The sequence below is a fragment of the Aotus nancymaae genome, unplaced genomic scaffold, assembly GCF_030222135.1.
Source record: "Aotus nancymaae isolate 86718 unplaced genomic scaffold, 86718_ANA_hifiasm-v0.15.2.pri h1tg000011l, whole genome shotgun sequence".
In the NCBI taxonomy this organism is placed as follows: Eukaryota; Metazoa; Chordata; class Mammalia; order Primates; family Aotidae; genus Aotus; species Aotus nancymaae.
Window position 1 is genome coordinate 15102660 of NW_026988422.1, and position 15981 is coordinate 15118640.

The 15981-nt window shown below is 41.2% G+C and overlaps 1 protein-coding gene across 2 annotated transcripts in view; it reads right to left on the reverse strand.

The window, feature by feature from the left end:
* The window catches only part of CCDC191 (coiled-coil domain containing 191), an 89157-nt gene that overhangs the window by 9660 nt on the left and 63516 nt on the right, over positions 1–15981 (reverse strand). The window contains exons 15-16 of one of the 2 annotated variants that reach the window (XM_012463988.2): positions 14427–14546; positions 12960–13105 (exon numbers count right to left, since the gene is read on the reverse strand). In XM_012463988.2, the coding sequence (XP_012319411.2) occupies positions 12960–13105; positions 14427–14546 (266 nt within the window). Of the gene's footprint in view, positions 1–12959; positions 13106–14426; positions 14580–15981 lie in introns of both variants that reach the window. The other variant, XM_012463987.3, reaches the window with a different exon arrangement.

The following is a 15981-nucleotide window of genomic DNA, read 5'->3' on the forward strand; positions in this document are numbered from 1 at the left end:
CCGCCTATGAGTGAGAACACGGAGTGTTGGATTTTCTGTTCTTGTGTCAGTTTGCTGAGAATGATGGTTTCCAGGTTCATCCATGTCCCTACAAAGGACATGAACTCATCATTTTTGATGGCTGCATAGTATTCCATGGTGTATATGTGCCACATTTTCCCCGTCCAGTCTATCATCGATGGGCGTTTGGGTCGCTTCCAAGTCTTTGCTATTGTAAAACGGTGCTGCAATGAACATTCATCTACATATGTCCTAACAGAACGATTTTTAGTCCTTTGGATGTATACCCAGTAATGAGATTGTTGGGTCAAATGGAATTTCTATTTCTAGGTCCTTGAGGAATCACCACACTGTCTTCCACAATGGTTGAACTAATTTACACTCCCACCAACAGTGTGAAAGTATTCCTGTTTCTCCACATCCTCTCCAGCATCTGTTGTCCCCAGATTTTTTAATGATTGCCATTCTAACTGGCATGACATGGTATCTCAGTGTAGTTTTGTTTTGCATTTCTCTAATGACCAGTGATGATGAACATTTTTTCATATTTGTTGGCCTCATATATGTCTTCTTTTGTAAAGTGTCTGTTCATATTCTTCACCTATTTTCGAATGGGCTTGTTTTTTTCTTGTAAAGCTGTTTTAGTTCTTTGTATAGATTCCAGATATTAGCCCTTTGTCAGATGGGTAGATTGCAAAAGTTTTTTCCCATTCTGTTGGTTGCCAATTCACTCTGATGATTGTTTCTTTTGCTGTGGAGAAGCTGTGGAGTTTAATTACATCCCATTTGTCTATTTTGGCTTTTGTTGCCAATGCTTTTGGTGTTTTGGTCATGAAGTTCTTGCCTATGCCTATGTCCTGAATGGTTTTGCCTAGATTTTCTTCTAGGGTTTTCATGGTGTTGGGTCTTCTGTTTAAGTCTTTAATCCATCTGGAGTTAATTTTAGTGTAAGGTGTCAGGAAGGGGTCCAGTTTCTGCTTTCTGCACGTGGCTAGCCAGTTTTCCCAACACCATTTATTAAACAGGGAATCCTTTCCCCACTGCTTGTTTTTGTGAGGTTTGTCAAAGATCAGATGGTTGTAGATGTGTGGAGTTGCCTCTGAGGCCTCTGTTCTGTTCCATTGGTCTATATCTCTGTTTTGGTACCAGTACCATGCTGTTTTGATTGCTGTCGCCTTGTAGTATAGTTTGAAGTCAGGTAGTGTGATGCCCCCAGCTTTGTTCCTTTTGCTTAGAATTGACTTGCTTATGCAGGCTCTCTTTTGGCTTTATATGAAGTTTAAGGTGGTTTTTTCCAGTTCTGTGAAAAAGGTTGTTGGTAGCTTGATGGGGATAGCATTGAATCTATAGATTACTTTGGGCAGTATGGCCATTTTCACAATATTGATTCTTCCTAACCATGAGCATGGAATGTTTCTCCATTTGTTTTTGTCCTCTCTTATTTCATTGAGCAGTGGTTTGTAGTTCTCCTTGAAGAGGTCCTTTACCTTCTTTGTTAGTTGTATTCCTAGGTATTTTATTCTCTTTGTAGCAATTGTGAATGGCAGTTCATTCTTGATTTGGCTCTCTTTAAGTCTGTTATTGGTGTATAGGAATGCTTGTGATTTTTGCACATTGATTTTGTATCCTGAGACTTTGCTGAAGTTGCTTATCAGTTTCAGGAGATTTTGGGCTGAGACGATGGGGTCTTCTAGATATACAATCATGTCGTCTGCAAATAGAGACGGTCAATTTGGCTGTTGAGACTTGTGTATGCTTCACAAAGTTCTTGTGTTGTGTTTTTCAGCTCCATCAATTCATTTATGTTCCTCTCTAAGCTGTTTTTAGTCTCGTTAGCATTTCGTCAAACGTTTGTTCAAGGTTTTTAGTTTCTTTGCATTGGATTAGAACATGTTCTTTTAGCTCAGAGATGTTTCCTATTACCCACCTTCTGAAGGCTGTTTCTGTCAATTCATCAGACTCATTCTCCATCCAGCCTTGTTCCCTTGCTGGTGAGGAGTTGTGAGCCCTTGGAGGAGGAGAGGTGTTCTGTTTTTGGGTATTTTCTTCCTTTATGTGCTGGTTTCCTCCCATCTTTGTAGATTTATTTACCTGTGGGCTTTGTAGTTAGTGAGTTTCAGGTGGGGTATCTGAGTGAATGTCCTGTTTGTTGATGATGAAGTTACTTCTTTCTGTTTCTTAGTTTTCCTTCTAATAGGCTCTCTGCTGTAGGAATGCTGGAGGTCCACTCCAGACCTGCTTGCCTGGGGCTCACCTGCAGTGGCTGCAGAACAATGAGGGTTGCTGCCAGTTTCTTCTTCTGCTATCTTTGTCCTGGAATGATACCTGCCAGATGTCAGTCTGAGGTCTCCTTTATGAGGTGACTCTTTGTATATATGTGGGTCGGGAGCTGCTTGAGGAGACAGTTTGTCCTTTATAGGAGCTCAAGTGATGAGCTGTGAGCTCCATTGTTCCATTCAGAGCTGCTGGACAGGTACCTTTAAGTCTGCTGCAGTAGAACTCATAGGCTTTTTTTTCCCCAGGTGCTCTGTTCCGGGAAGGTAGGGCTTTATAAATTTCTGTCATGCTGCTGCCTTTTTTCAGGGATGCCCTGCCCAGCGAGGAGGCAGCCTAGTCACAGTCTGCCAGCAGAGGCGTTGCTGATCTGCTGTGGGCTCCCCCAGCTGCCATGTGAACTTTCCTGCAGTCCTGTTTATAGGGTTATAGTTAGAAATGCCTCGGCAATGGCGGCCCGCCTCTATAATGGCGACTGCCTTGGTAATGGCAGATCGCCTCAGCAATGGCAAACTATCTCGGTAGTGGTGGACTGCCTCAGTAATGGCGGATGCCCCTACCCCACAGAGCTGCACCATCCCAGGTGCAGCTGTGCTTGCTGTGAAACTCAATCCAGAGTGTTTCAGATTGCTAGTCTTTGTGCGGGTGTGTCTGGCCGTGCCTGATCACCTAGCTCCCTGCCTCTGACCCTTTTTTTTTTTTTTCAGTTGAACTGGTGACTGTCTCCCAGGTGTTCCAGTTACCAGTTGAAACAGCACCTGGGTTTGTGTGAGTTCTTGTGCCAAGCCCCACTGTGCCGGTTGAAACAGTGCAGGGCTCGTGGTGCTTTTTTGCCTGGGAATCTCCTGGCCTGGCTCCCTGTTTCAGTCCCCTTTTGTTCAGTTGAACAGGCGACTCTGTCTCCCAGGTGTTCCAGTTGCCAGTTGAAAAGGCACCCAGATTTGTGTGAGATTTTGTGTGGAGACCCAGTGCGCCAGCTGTGCTGGAGGTGCTTTTTTGCCCGGGAATCTCCTGGCCTGGCTCCCTGTTTCAGTCCCCTTTTTATCAGTTGAACGGGTGACTCTGTCTCCCAGGTGCTCCAGTCGCCTGTTGAAAAAAGGCACCTGGATTTGTGTGAGATTTTGTGCGGAGACCCACTGCGTTGGCTGAAACAGCTGTGCTGGAGACTTGTGGCTGTTTTTCACCTGGGAATCTCCTGGCCTGGCTATTTAAGTCCCATTTTTATTAGTTGAATGGGTGACTCTGTCTCCCAGGTGCTCCAGTTACCAGCTGAAATGGCGCCCAGACATGTGATTTTTTTGAGTGGAGAGTCGCCCCACCAGCTGAAACAGCCACACTGGAGACCCGTGGTACTCCTCCGCCCGGGGAATCTCTTGGTCTGTGGGCAATAAAAATTCATCTGGAAATGCAGCAACCACTCACCATCCGCATGCTCGCTGGGAGCTGCAATCCAGAGCTGCTCCTACTCGGCCATCTTGGATCCCCTCTCACTTTCTCTCTCTTTCTCAGCCAGTATATACAGGCTGAGAGACTCATTTGGGGCTTTTGCACAAACTGTCCCATGTGATAGCAGTAATAATGTGGGTGTGGGGAGATGATGTTATTTCCATTTTCAGGCAAGGAAACAAGCAACAAGCAGGTAGGTGAATTGCCCAAAGTATACAAATAACAAATGGTTGCTCCTTCAATTCCAAATTAGGTTTTTTACTCTAAAACATTCTCTTCTTGCTGCATCAGTTTCCTCCCAATTTTTCTAATTTCCTTTCCTGCCCCTCTCCCCTCCGAAACAGTCTTCCTCTTTCGCCAGGCTGGAGTGCAGTCTCAGCTCACTGTGACCTCCACCTCCTGGGTTCAAAGAATTCTCATGCCTCAGCTTCCCAAGTAGCTGAGATTAAAGGTGTGTACCACCATGCTCAGCTAATTTTCATATTTTTAGTAGAGATGTGGTTTCTCACCATGCTGCCCAGGCTGGTCTCAAACTCTGGCCTCAAAGAATCTGCCCACCTCAGCCTCCCAAAGTGCTGGGATTACAGGCGTCAGCCATCACACCCAGCCTCATTTCTAAACTATAAAATAAAATAGTAAGATAGTCATCTTATTTAGGATTTTAAGTTATGAAATCAATGGAGGAATCCATGTAATCAACAAGAAATAAATTCTCAGCCTGTGTCTACTTGATATTAAAGCACTGTTGTAATTTCATCTCTTCCTTCTTTGCTTTTTGTTCACCATGTTCTGGCCACACTGGCCTTCTTTAATGTTCCTCAGACAACGCTCACTTCTGCTTCAGAGCTTTCAGGTAACCTGATCTCATCATTTAGCTCTCTGCTTAATGTCACCTCCCTAACCACCCTAATTGCATCATCACTGTCTATCCATTAAACTGCCCTACTTCACAGCACTTAAGGCTCTCTTAAAGTGTATAATTTACTGTTTAAATGTTATTGCCTGTTCTTCCTAACAGAATGGAAGCACCATGTCTTGCTCATTACTGTGTTCTCAGTATATGACAGTGCTTAGTACATAGGTAACACAGTATTTGGTAAATGTATGAATAGATGAATTTTACTGCAGGAATGACACTAATATTTAAGGTCACTGGTCTTTAAAAGGGGCTTTAACATTTCAAAGTTCATAGTCAATTTTGTATGAACAAAAGAATACTGTATAGAAGAGCTGTGGATAAAAGGAAGGAAAGACATCTACTGGTCTTAGGCCTCACCTTTAAGCTGCAGTAACATTAAGAAAGATGATTCTCAATAAGAACATGACTTTTAATCTTACATACCTGTATCACTTCTAGATAATTTTATAAATCTAGCTGAGCTGGATCAGTATTTATAATATGTTTGATGTTGCCTTATTACTGTAGTTCTTAACCACAGTACCAACGTGAAGTAGGTAGTAATGAAAGTCACAGACATACACCCCAGAAAATGAACATATGCATATAGCATACAACTTTACACAAAATGCCAAGGAGTTCATGGGCCCCAGCTTAAAAACCTTTACCTTGGTGACTTAAATCATACTTATTGTACAATATACCCACATGTAATTATCAAGACATATTTGCCAAGCATAAAAAAATACCTAATAACATGGTCCCTGGTGCTCATAATTTAGTAGAAAACAGATTAGAAAGAAGTTGAGAGAGAGAAACATTTACTAGAGCCAAGATAAACCAGGGCTTAAAGCACCATCTAGTGCCAAAAAGGAGGCAGCTACATAGGAGGAAAAAAAAAGAAATTAAACAGGTAAATTACAATCTCTGATCAAACATAGCCAATGAAAACCAAACAAGCCAGACAGATAAGACTGAAATAAATAAATAATCCTTCAGTGCAAAGGCATAGACAGACATCCACAAGAAACAACAGCAAGTTGGCCAGGCATGGTGGCTCATGCCTGTAATCCCAGCACTTTGGTAAGCCAAAGTGAGAGAATCATCTGAGGTCAGGAATTTGAGACCAGCCTGGCCAACATGGTGAAACCCCATGTCTATTAAAAATACAAAAATTAGTTGGGCATGGTGTCACGCATCTGTAGTCCCAGCTACTCAGAAGGCTGAGGCAGCAGAATGGCTTGAACCTGGGAGGCGGAGGTTGCAGTGAGCTGAGATCACGCCACTGCACTCCAGCCTGAGTGACAGAGCAAGACTCTATCTGTTGAATCTGGGAGGCAGAGATTGCAGTGAGCCGAGATCGTTCCACTGCACTCTAGCCTAGGTGATTGAGCAAGACTCCATCTCAAAAACAAAACAAAATAGTGAATGGGGGAGCCATGACCTTCCCAAATAGACAAAGCAAGGAACCAGTGACTAACCCTAATGAGAAGGCAATATGTAAACTCTCTAACCAACATTCAAAATAGCAGTTTTATGGAAACTTAGTGATCTCCAAGATAGAAAAGTAATTCAGAAATTTTTCAGATAAATTTAATAATGATTTTAAAAGTCAAACAAACAAAGCTTGAAACTGAGAAATAATACATTTGCTGAACCAAAAAATCATTAGATGTTTTCAACAGCCAAATGGATCAAGCAGTGGAAAGAATCAGTGAGCCCAAAGACAAGCTACTTGAAAATAACGCTATCAGAAGAGAAAAGAAAGAAGAATGAAAAGGAATGAAGACAGCCTACAAGAGACAGAATATTACCTCAGAAGACCATATCTAAAAATTATTGGTGTTAAAGAGGGAGTTGAATGAGAGCAATGGGTAGAAAGCTTATGCAAAGAAATAAAAATAGGAAACTTTCCAAAACTTGAGAAAGAAATATCCAGGTATAGGAGGGTCAGAGAACACCAAACAGATTTGACCCAAACTCAAACATCAAGGACAAAGAGGATCCTAAAAGCAGTAGGAGAAAAGAGGCAAATAACATATAAAGAAGCTCCAACTCATCTGGCAACAGACTTCTCAGCAGAATGTGTACAGGCCAGGAGAGAGTAGGATGAGATTTTCAAAGTGCTGCAAGAATAAAGAAAAAAAAACCCTGCCATCCAAGAATACTGTATCCAGCAAAGCCATCTTTCAAATGTGAAGGAGAGAGAAAGTTTTTCTCAGAAAAACAAATGCTGAGAAAATTCACCACCACCAGACCCATCTTACAAGAAATGATAAAGGGAGTTAGTTCTTCAATCTGAAAGAAAAAAACACTAATACAAAAAGAAAACAGTTGACAGTAGAAAACCTACTGGTAAAATTAAGTACATGAACAGACCCAGGATACTCTGATACTGTAATTGTGGTATGCTATCAACTCATAACTCTAGTATGAAGCCAAAAAGACAAATCTATCAAAAACAGTAATAGCTACAGCAACCTGCTAAGAGACAGGCAATATAAAACATGTAAACTAAGACAACAAAATGTCAAAATGTTGGAGGATAAAGTATAGAGGTGGGTTTTTTGCTGCCTTTTTTTTTTTTTTTTTTTTGAGACAGTTTCACTCTGTCTCCAGACCAGAGTGCAGTGGTGACATCTTGGCTCACTGCAGCCTCCACCTTTCGGGTTCAAATGATTCTCCTGCCTCAGCTTCCCAAAGTGCTGGGATTACAGGTGTGAGCCACCATGCCTAGCCTCCTTTTTTCTGTTTCTATTCTTTGTGATCTAAGATAAGTTATTCTTTGTGATCTAAGATAAGTTGTCATCTCTTTAAAATCACTTGTTATATCTTTAAGATCTTTGGTAAGCATCATAATAAGTACAATGCAAAAACCTATAACACTAAAAAGAAAAGGCAAATTAAAATATAATACCAGAGGAGACTCTCCAAGATGGCTGAATAGACACAACTCCGACGCACAATACCCAGCAAGAGAGACACAGAAATCCAGAGATCTCCTAGCTCCAACCAAGGTACCAGGTGCATTTCAATGGGTCTGGTCTGACAGCAAAGCCCACACAGGGCAGACCGAGGCGGGGAGGGGTGCCGCTTCACCCAGAAAATGCATCTGACTGGTGAGTTGGAGGCTCCCCCTCTGGTACTCCGGTCCAGAGACAGCACTTCCCCCAAAGCCTCAGCAATACACAGAACAGGGGATCTTTGCCAGTCAAGCACCGGGAATTACAAGCGCAGAGTTGAATAATAATCCAGGATGGTGTCCCAGATTGGCGCACAGACCTAAACAGATGCATAAGCCCAAAAGCCAGCTGGGAGAGCCTGCGGACCGAGCCATCACCCCCTTCCCAAGTCTGGAGAGAGAGGGAGCTGTAAGCGGGAAAGCGGATGGATGGAACAGCTGGGTGGGCCCCTCCCCTATGACCAGAGAGAGAGATGAACCTAAAACAGACAGACCAGGTGCAGCTGGGCAGGTTCATACCCTCCCCCACAAACCCCAGAGGGCTGAAGCTCTGACTCTAGCAGGTTGCGCAGCCAGTGCCACAGTCTGAGCTGAACCCTGAATGATCCAGCCCAGTGGAGAAAGGGCACAACCCACCATTAGAGGGGTGGGACTGGGCTACATGTTTTAACAAAAAATACAGGAAACCTACCTACCAATGGGACTGCATTCTTAACCACCCAGGAGTGCCGCCAGGTCAGCGGAAGAGGCGGGCCTAAACCCCTAGTGTAAACAAAAAAGACACAGGGAGCTTTCCTAGTAACCTGAAGGAGTCCCTAGAAACCCAGTAGCACCTCGACAGGCAGACAAGCGACCTCATCAAGCAGCTCCCTGAGACCACAGCCAGGTAAATCCACAAAGATAGGAAAAAAACCAGTACAAAAAAGATGAAACCATCAAAGACCAGAACACCTCTGCTCCTTCAAGGGATCACAACTCCTCAACAACACGGAAAGACAACATGACTGAGAAGGAATGTGACAAATTGACAGAAACAGGCTTCAGAAGGTGGATAATAACAAACTTTTCTGAGCTAAAGGAACACATTGTTCTGACTCAATGCAGACAAACCAAAAACCTTGAAAAAAGGTTAGACAAAATGCTAACTAGAATAACCAGCTTAGAGAAGAACATAAACGACTTGATGGAGTTGAAAAACATAGCACAAGAACTATGTGAAGCAAACACAAGTTTTAATAGCCCAATCGATCAGGCAGAAGAAAGGATATCAGAGATTGAAGATCAACTCAATGAAATAAAAAGAGAAGGCAAGACAAGAGAAAAAAGAGTAAAAAGAAACGAACAAGGCCTTCAAGAAATATGGGATTATGTGAAAAAAACCTAATCTATTCTTGATTGGTGTACCTTAATATGATGGGGAGAATGAATCCAAGCTGGAAAATACGCTCCAGGATATCAACTAGGAGGACTTCCCAAGCCTAGCAAGGCAGTCCAACATTCAAATCCAGGAAATACAGAGAACTTCACAAAGATATTCCTCAAGAAGAGCAACCCCAAGGCACATAATCGTTAGATTCACCAGGGTTGAAATGAAGGAAAAAATGCTAAGGGTAGCCAGAGAGAAAGGTCAGGTCACCCACAGAGGGAAGCCAGTCAGACTCACAGCAGATCTCTCGGCAGAAACCCTACATGCCAGAAGAGAGTGGGGGCCAATATTCAACATCCTTAAAGAAAAGAACTTTCAACCCAGAATCTCATATCCAGCCAAACTAAGTTTTGTAAGTGAAGGAGAAATAAAATCCTTTATGGACAAGCAATTACTGAGAGATTTTGTCACCACTAGACCTGCCCTACAAGAGCTCCTGAAAGAAACACAAAGCACGGAAAGGAACAAGTACCAGTCACTGCAAAAGCAAACCAGTTGGCAAAGACCAAAAATGCAATGAAGAAAATGAGTGAACTAATGGGAAAGAAAACCAGTCAGTAACAAAATAGCAGGATCAAATTTTAACATTCAATGTAAATGGCCTAAATGTCCCAATCAAAAGACACAGACTGGCAAACTGGATAAAAAGTCAAGATCCATCAGTGTGCTGTACTCAGGAAACCCATCTCACATATAGAGACACACATAGACTCAAAATAAAGGAATGGAAGAAGATTTACCAAGCAAATGTGGAACCAAAAGAGAGCCCCCATAGCCAAGTCAATTCTAAGCAAAAGGAACAAAGCGGGAGGCATCACACTACCTGACTTCAAACTATACTACAAGGCGACAGCAATCAAAACAGCATGGTACTGGTACCAAAACAGAGATATAGACCAATGGAACAGAACAGAGGCCTCGGAGGCAACACAAGACATCTACAACTATCTGATCTTTGACAAACCTGACAAAAACAATCAATAGGGAAAGGAGTCCCTGTTTAATAAATGGTGTTGGGAAAACTGGCTAGCCACGTGCAGAAAGCAGAAACTGGACCCCTTCCTGACACCTTACACTAAAATTAACTCCAGATGGATTAAAGACTTAAACAGAAGACCCAACACCATGAAAACCCTAGAAGAAAATCTAGGCAAAACCATTCAGGACATAGGCATAGGCAAGGACTTCATGACCAAAACACCAAAAGCATTGGCAACAAAAGCCAAAATAGACAAATGGGATGTAATTAAACTCCACAGCTTCTCCACAGCAAAAGAAACAGTCATTAGAGTGAATTGGCAACCAACAGAATGGGAAAAAACTTTTGCAATCTACCCATCTGACAAAGGGCTGATATCCAGAATCTACAAAGAACTAAAACAGATTTACAAGAAAAAAACAAGCCCATTCAAAAGTAGGCGAAGGATAGGAACAGACACTTTACAAAAGAAGACATACATGAGGCCAACAAACATACGAAAAAATGCTCATCATCACTGGTCATTAGAGAAATGCAATTCAAAACTACATTGAGATACCATCTCACACCAGTTAGAATGGCGATCATTAAAAAATCTGGGGACAACAGATGCTGGAGAGGATGCGGAGAAATAGGAACACTTTTACACTTTTGGTGGGAGTGTAAATTAGTTCAACCATTGTGGAAGACAGTGTGGCGATTCCTCAAGGACCTAGAAATAGAAATTCCATTTGACCCAGCAATCCCATTACTGGGTATATATACAAAGGAATATAAATCGTTCTAGTATAAGGACACATGCACAATGTTCATTGTGGCAGTTTACAATAGCAAAGACTTGGAACCAACCCAAATGCCCATCAATGATAGACTGGACAGGGAAAATGTGACACATATACACTATGGGATACTATGCAGCAATAAAAAACGATGAGTTCGTGTCCTTTGTAGGGACATGGATGAACCTGGAAACCATCATTCTCAGCAAACTGACACAAGAACAGAAAAACACTGCATGTTCTCACTCATAGGCGGGTGTTAAACAATCAGAACATATGGACACAGGGAGGGGAGCATCACACACTGGGGTCTGTTGCGGGGAACTAGGGGAGGGACAGCGGGGGGTGGGTACTGGGGAGGGATAACATGGGGAGAAATGTCAGATACAGGTGATGGGGAGGAAGTCAGCAAACCACATTGCGACGTGTATACCTATGCAACAATCTTGCATGTTTTTCACATGTACCCCAAAACCTAAAACGCAGTAAAATGTATATTTAAAAAAATAATAATTCACAGGACAACCCAAAAGAAATAAAATAGTAAAATGTTCTTAAAAAAAAAAAAGAGAGAGAAAGCAAGCAAAGGTAGGCAAAAAGGATGTTTATGATAATATATTCACAATGAAACTAAACTAAAAAGAAAAGGTTTGTTATTATTTTGGGTGAAGCCGTGCATTGAGTTACTACAGTATCCTGTTTAATCTTCACAGCAATCCATAAGATAGTTTCTGTTGCTATCCCCATTTTATGAAACAGGAACAGGGAGGCTTTGAAAGGGTATTTGTTCAGGGTCACATAGAGTCCTAAACTTCAAACTCTAAAGCTCAATCATTTATTCAAAGGGTAATCCTCTGAATACCTTCACTTATTGCTTATTTGTTTTAATTAAGACAAAACTATAATCAGCTTGTTCACTGATTTCCAGTATCTGTAAGTTAAACAAGGACAAACAGGTTTTGGTGGAGATGGGCACCCTCATGGCAGTAAGATAAGAACTTATTACAAGGAACAGAGATACACACCCATGCACAAACACACAAATATAAACAAAACAGCACTAGCCAACATGGTAAAACCCTGTTTCTACTAAAAATACAAAAATTAATCGTGTGTGGTGGTGCATGCCTGTAATCCCAGCTACTCAGGTGGCTGAGGCATTAGAATTGGTTGAACCCAGGAGAAAGAAATTGTAGTGAGCCAAGATCACACCACTGTACTCCAGCTGGGTGACACAGCAAGACTGAGAAAACGGGCACTTTTCCATACCCACACAACAGTCTTCATACCTCAAAAAAACTGGAGGCATCACTGAACACTAACTAATGCTCATAAAGAATTACACCAAATCTCTACTTTTAAAGGAAGTGCATAATGAAATGAAGAACATTCTGTCCAAATGCTTAAAATTAGCAAACAAATATAAAACTTTTTTTAAGTTATTCAGAAATGCTCAATGTATGATTTAAAACTTATTTATACAGAATACCTTATTTCTCAAAGACAACTGGATTAAATAAAACATAACTGCATTTTAAACATTAATATGGCATATAGTATGATTCCATATATATAAAGTTCCAAACCAGGAAAAACTAAACTATAGCATTGAAGGCTGCATACTTAGGAGGAAAGTAAAAAGAAAAGGAAATGTTCATTGTAAACATCAGGAGAGTAGTTTAGGGGAGACTTGGGAAGGAGCCTGTGTGACAGCAATGTTCAACTTTTTGACCTCAGTGGTGGTTGCAAAAGGTGTCTACTTTATAGTCATTCATTAAGGTGTATTTGTATGATTTAAGCACTTTTCTATATTTGTATTATATTTCACAATAAATAATGTCTAAAGAGAAATTGAACTTAAAAAATAAAACTATATGAGTAACAAAGAGTACAGTATTTTTGCTCAGGTGTGTTTTATGTAGTTCACATGGTTTTATTCTCTTGCCATTTTCTGTAAAGTAGAAAGGGCAGGCCTCCTCTTCTTCTCCCTTCTCATTTTAAAGATGGGGACCCTGGAGTCCCAGGGGGTTTACTACCTTGCTGTTGAGTTGGGACTCCCACCCCTGTCTGGTGTTTCCAACTACCTCGCTCTCCTAGCCCCCAGCTCATATTTGCAGACACATTGTAGGAGCAGAATATATTGCTGAGCAATTGTGAAGTCAGAGAGTGAATTTTCCTCAAGATGAAAACCTCACCTGTCACTGTGCTCCGCTGCAATCTCATGCTTGCCCTGAGAATCGATCTTCACCTCCCTGACGATGTTAAACCAGGCCCTGAAAATCTTCTTCTGAAGAAAATGTACATAAAATTTTCTTACTTCTTCCTGCAGATCAATCAGGTACTGGGAATGAAGACAGAAATAAAAATTGAGACAAAAAATATCAGTTGACAAAGAATTAGAGCAAACAAACAGCACAAAAGACACAGAATTGAAACAGAAATGAAACAAAAGAAACAAAGGACACTAGAGACATAAAAAGGGTAACCTGGCAGCCAAGATAATATCCTCTATAATGTATTCTAAAAATGGTAACAGAACGCAGGAGTAAAAACAGTTATAAAACTGAAGGGGTAAGTTTCTAAATCACTTGAGCACTGTGAGACAAGAAGTATAAAAACAAAAGCTCATGGAATGTTAACTTACAGTTTATTCACACTTTGTGAAACAAACACATGCTTAGGAATTTATACTAACAAAAATTGATTTGCCATTTTCACATTTATTTCAAAGCGGTGAATGGGATTGACTACTCTTGTTCTTGAAAAAACATAATGACCAGTCTATCATTGATGGGCATTTGGGTTGGTTCCAGGTCTTTGCTATTGTACACAGGGCTGCAACAAACATGTGTGTGCATGTGTCTTTATAGTAGAATGATTTATAGTTCTTTGGATATATACCCAATAGTGGGATTGCTGGGTCAAATGGAATTTCTATTGCTAGATCCTTGAGAAATTGCTACACTGTCTTCCACAATGGTTGAACTAATTTGCACTCCCACCAACTGCGTAAGAGTGTTCCTATTTCTCCACATCCTCTCCAGCATCTGTTGTCTCCAGATTTTTTAATGATTGCCATTCTAACTGGCGTAAGAAAATGTGGTACATATACACCATGGAATACTACACAGCCATAAAAAACGATGAGTTCGTGTCCTTTGTAGGGACTTGGATGAATCTGGAAACCATCATTCTCAGCAAACTGACCCAAGAACAGAAAGCCAAGCACCGTATGTTCTCACTCATAGGTGGGTGTTGAACAACGAGAACACGTGGACTCGGAGAGGAGCATCACACACATGGGACAGTTGGGGGGGGTAGGGTAGAGACAATGGGGGGTGGGGAGGGATAACATGGGGAGAAATGCCAGATATAGCATGCACCTAAAGTTAAATAAATAAATAAATAATTATAAAATGAGAATCAAAAAAAAAAAAGAAAAATGACTCAAAGACAATGGATCTTTTCAGAAATGGTTCTAAAAGTGTTACACAGGGACAGTCAAGGATTCAGAGTGGGGTCAGGGAGGCTTCATGGCAAAAAACAAACAACAACAACAACAACAAACATAATGACCCTGGACATTCTGGATTCCATTTAGTTTTCTTACATAGGATTGAGCAATGAGATGTATTTAAAGGTACCCTTCCTTATGTCCTTACCTGTAACCAGCTCCAGATGACTCTCCTAAGCAGTACTTGGGAATAAAATTGATCAGCCTGGGCCGTCTTTCTAGCCAGACTTTCCTGACTACACTGGAACCAGGTCAGCAGATATTTCCTCTGTAGGAACAAAGAGTAATGTTCTTCTGCCACCTGGATAATTTTTTAAATGGAAAATATTATTCCTTAAATTTTAAAACATTTAAAGAAACATATCACCTTTGCAAATGATGCTATAAAACACATTTAGGCAGTTAGTAGAGACTAATCTGAAGGTACATGCAGGCTGTGTCCTAAAAGCTTTGACTGACCTATTCTATGGAGGTTATAGATTCACATTATGCATGGCCTTTCAATACCAACTCCCTGAAGATCACAGTGATTGGCTGGTTATGGAAATGGAAATGGAATACACAACCTCTAAGCCATCACTTCACTTCCGCTGAGTTTTGGAGTGGGTGGCTGGCAACATTCTTGATTTGCTCTCCTGGAGCTTGGACAGCAACTCCACAACAAACCTCTCTCTCATGACTTAACCACTGTCTAATTAAGGAAATGCCAATACTTTCAATTAGTGTTGTGGAATGAGCTGTCACCACCATTGAAATTTAGACATGATCAATAAACCACAAAACCATCTGATAGAAAATAACATGAATAATTAATGTCTTTTCAACTGAGTATCATTCTATCAAAATAAATATACAAATCAGAGTTTATAGATTTTTTAAAGTAACTGTTACATTCTTTAAGAGGCAGGAGGGGAAAAGCTTTCTCTCTTAGTCCTCTCCAAACAATGATTTTCTAAGCCTTACTAGGTATCTGGCACTGTGATTGTGATCGATTCAAGTGAGTCTCTTGGCAGTCATATTTATTGGCCAAAATGACCACCATGGAGTCTCTGTGGCACCTGAGATTTCTGCCTGTCCTGGACTCATCCCAGACTAAGAGCCAAAAGATGAGATAAGATTTTATCTGTTTTGATTTTTTTTTTTTTTTTAGATGGAGTCTCGCTCTGGTACCCAGGCTGAAGCACAGTACACAATCTCGGCTCACTGCAACCTCCACCACCCAGGTTCAAGCGATTCTCCTGCCTCAGCCTCCTGAGTAGCTGGGACTACAGGAGCCTGCCACCGCACCTGGCTAATTTTTGTATTTTCAGGAGAGATGCAGTTTCACCTTATTGACCAGGCTGGTCTCAAACTCCTGAACTTGTGATTCACCCACCTCAGCCTCCCAAAGTGTTGGGATTACAGGTGTGAGCCACTGCACCCTGCTTGAATTTTTTATCATTTAGTTGAATGCCCTGTTCTATGTACTGGATAAATTTGTTAGGGAAATATTAGAAATTTCAGTGGTATTTGATTTCACATATCTCTCTGCAGTAGAGTGAATTACTATTCTCTATAATAGAATTATACACCCATACCCTTTGCAATGTGATTTCATAGTTCCTTCCTGTAGAGTGGATGGAGCCGCCTTCTCTCAATGACTTTGAGCTTGGCCCTACGATTTGCTTTGGCCAGTGGAATATCTGGACATAATATAAGCAGTG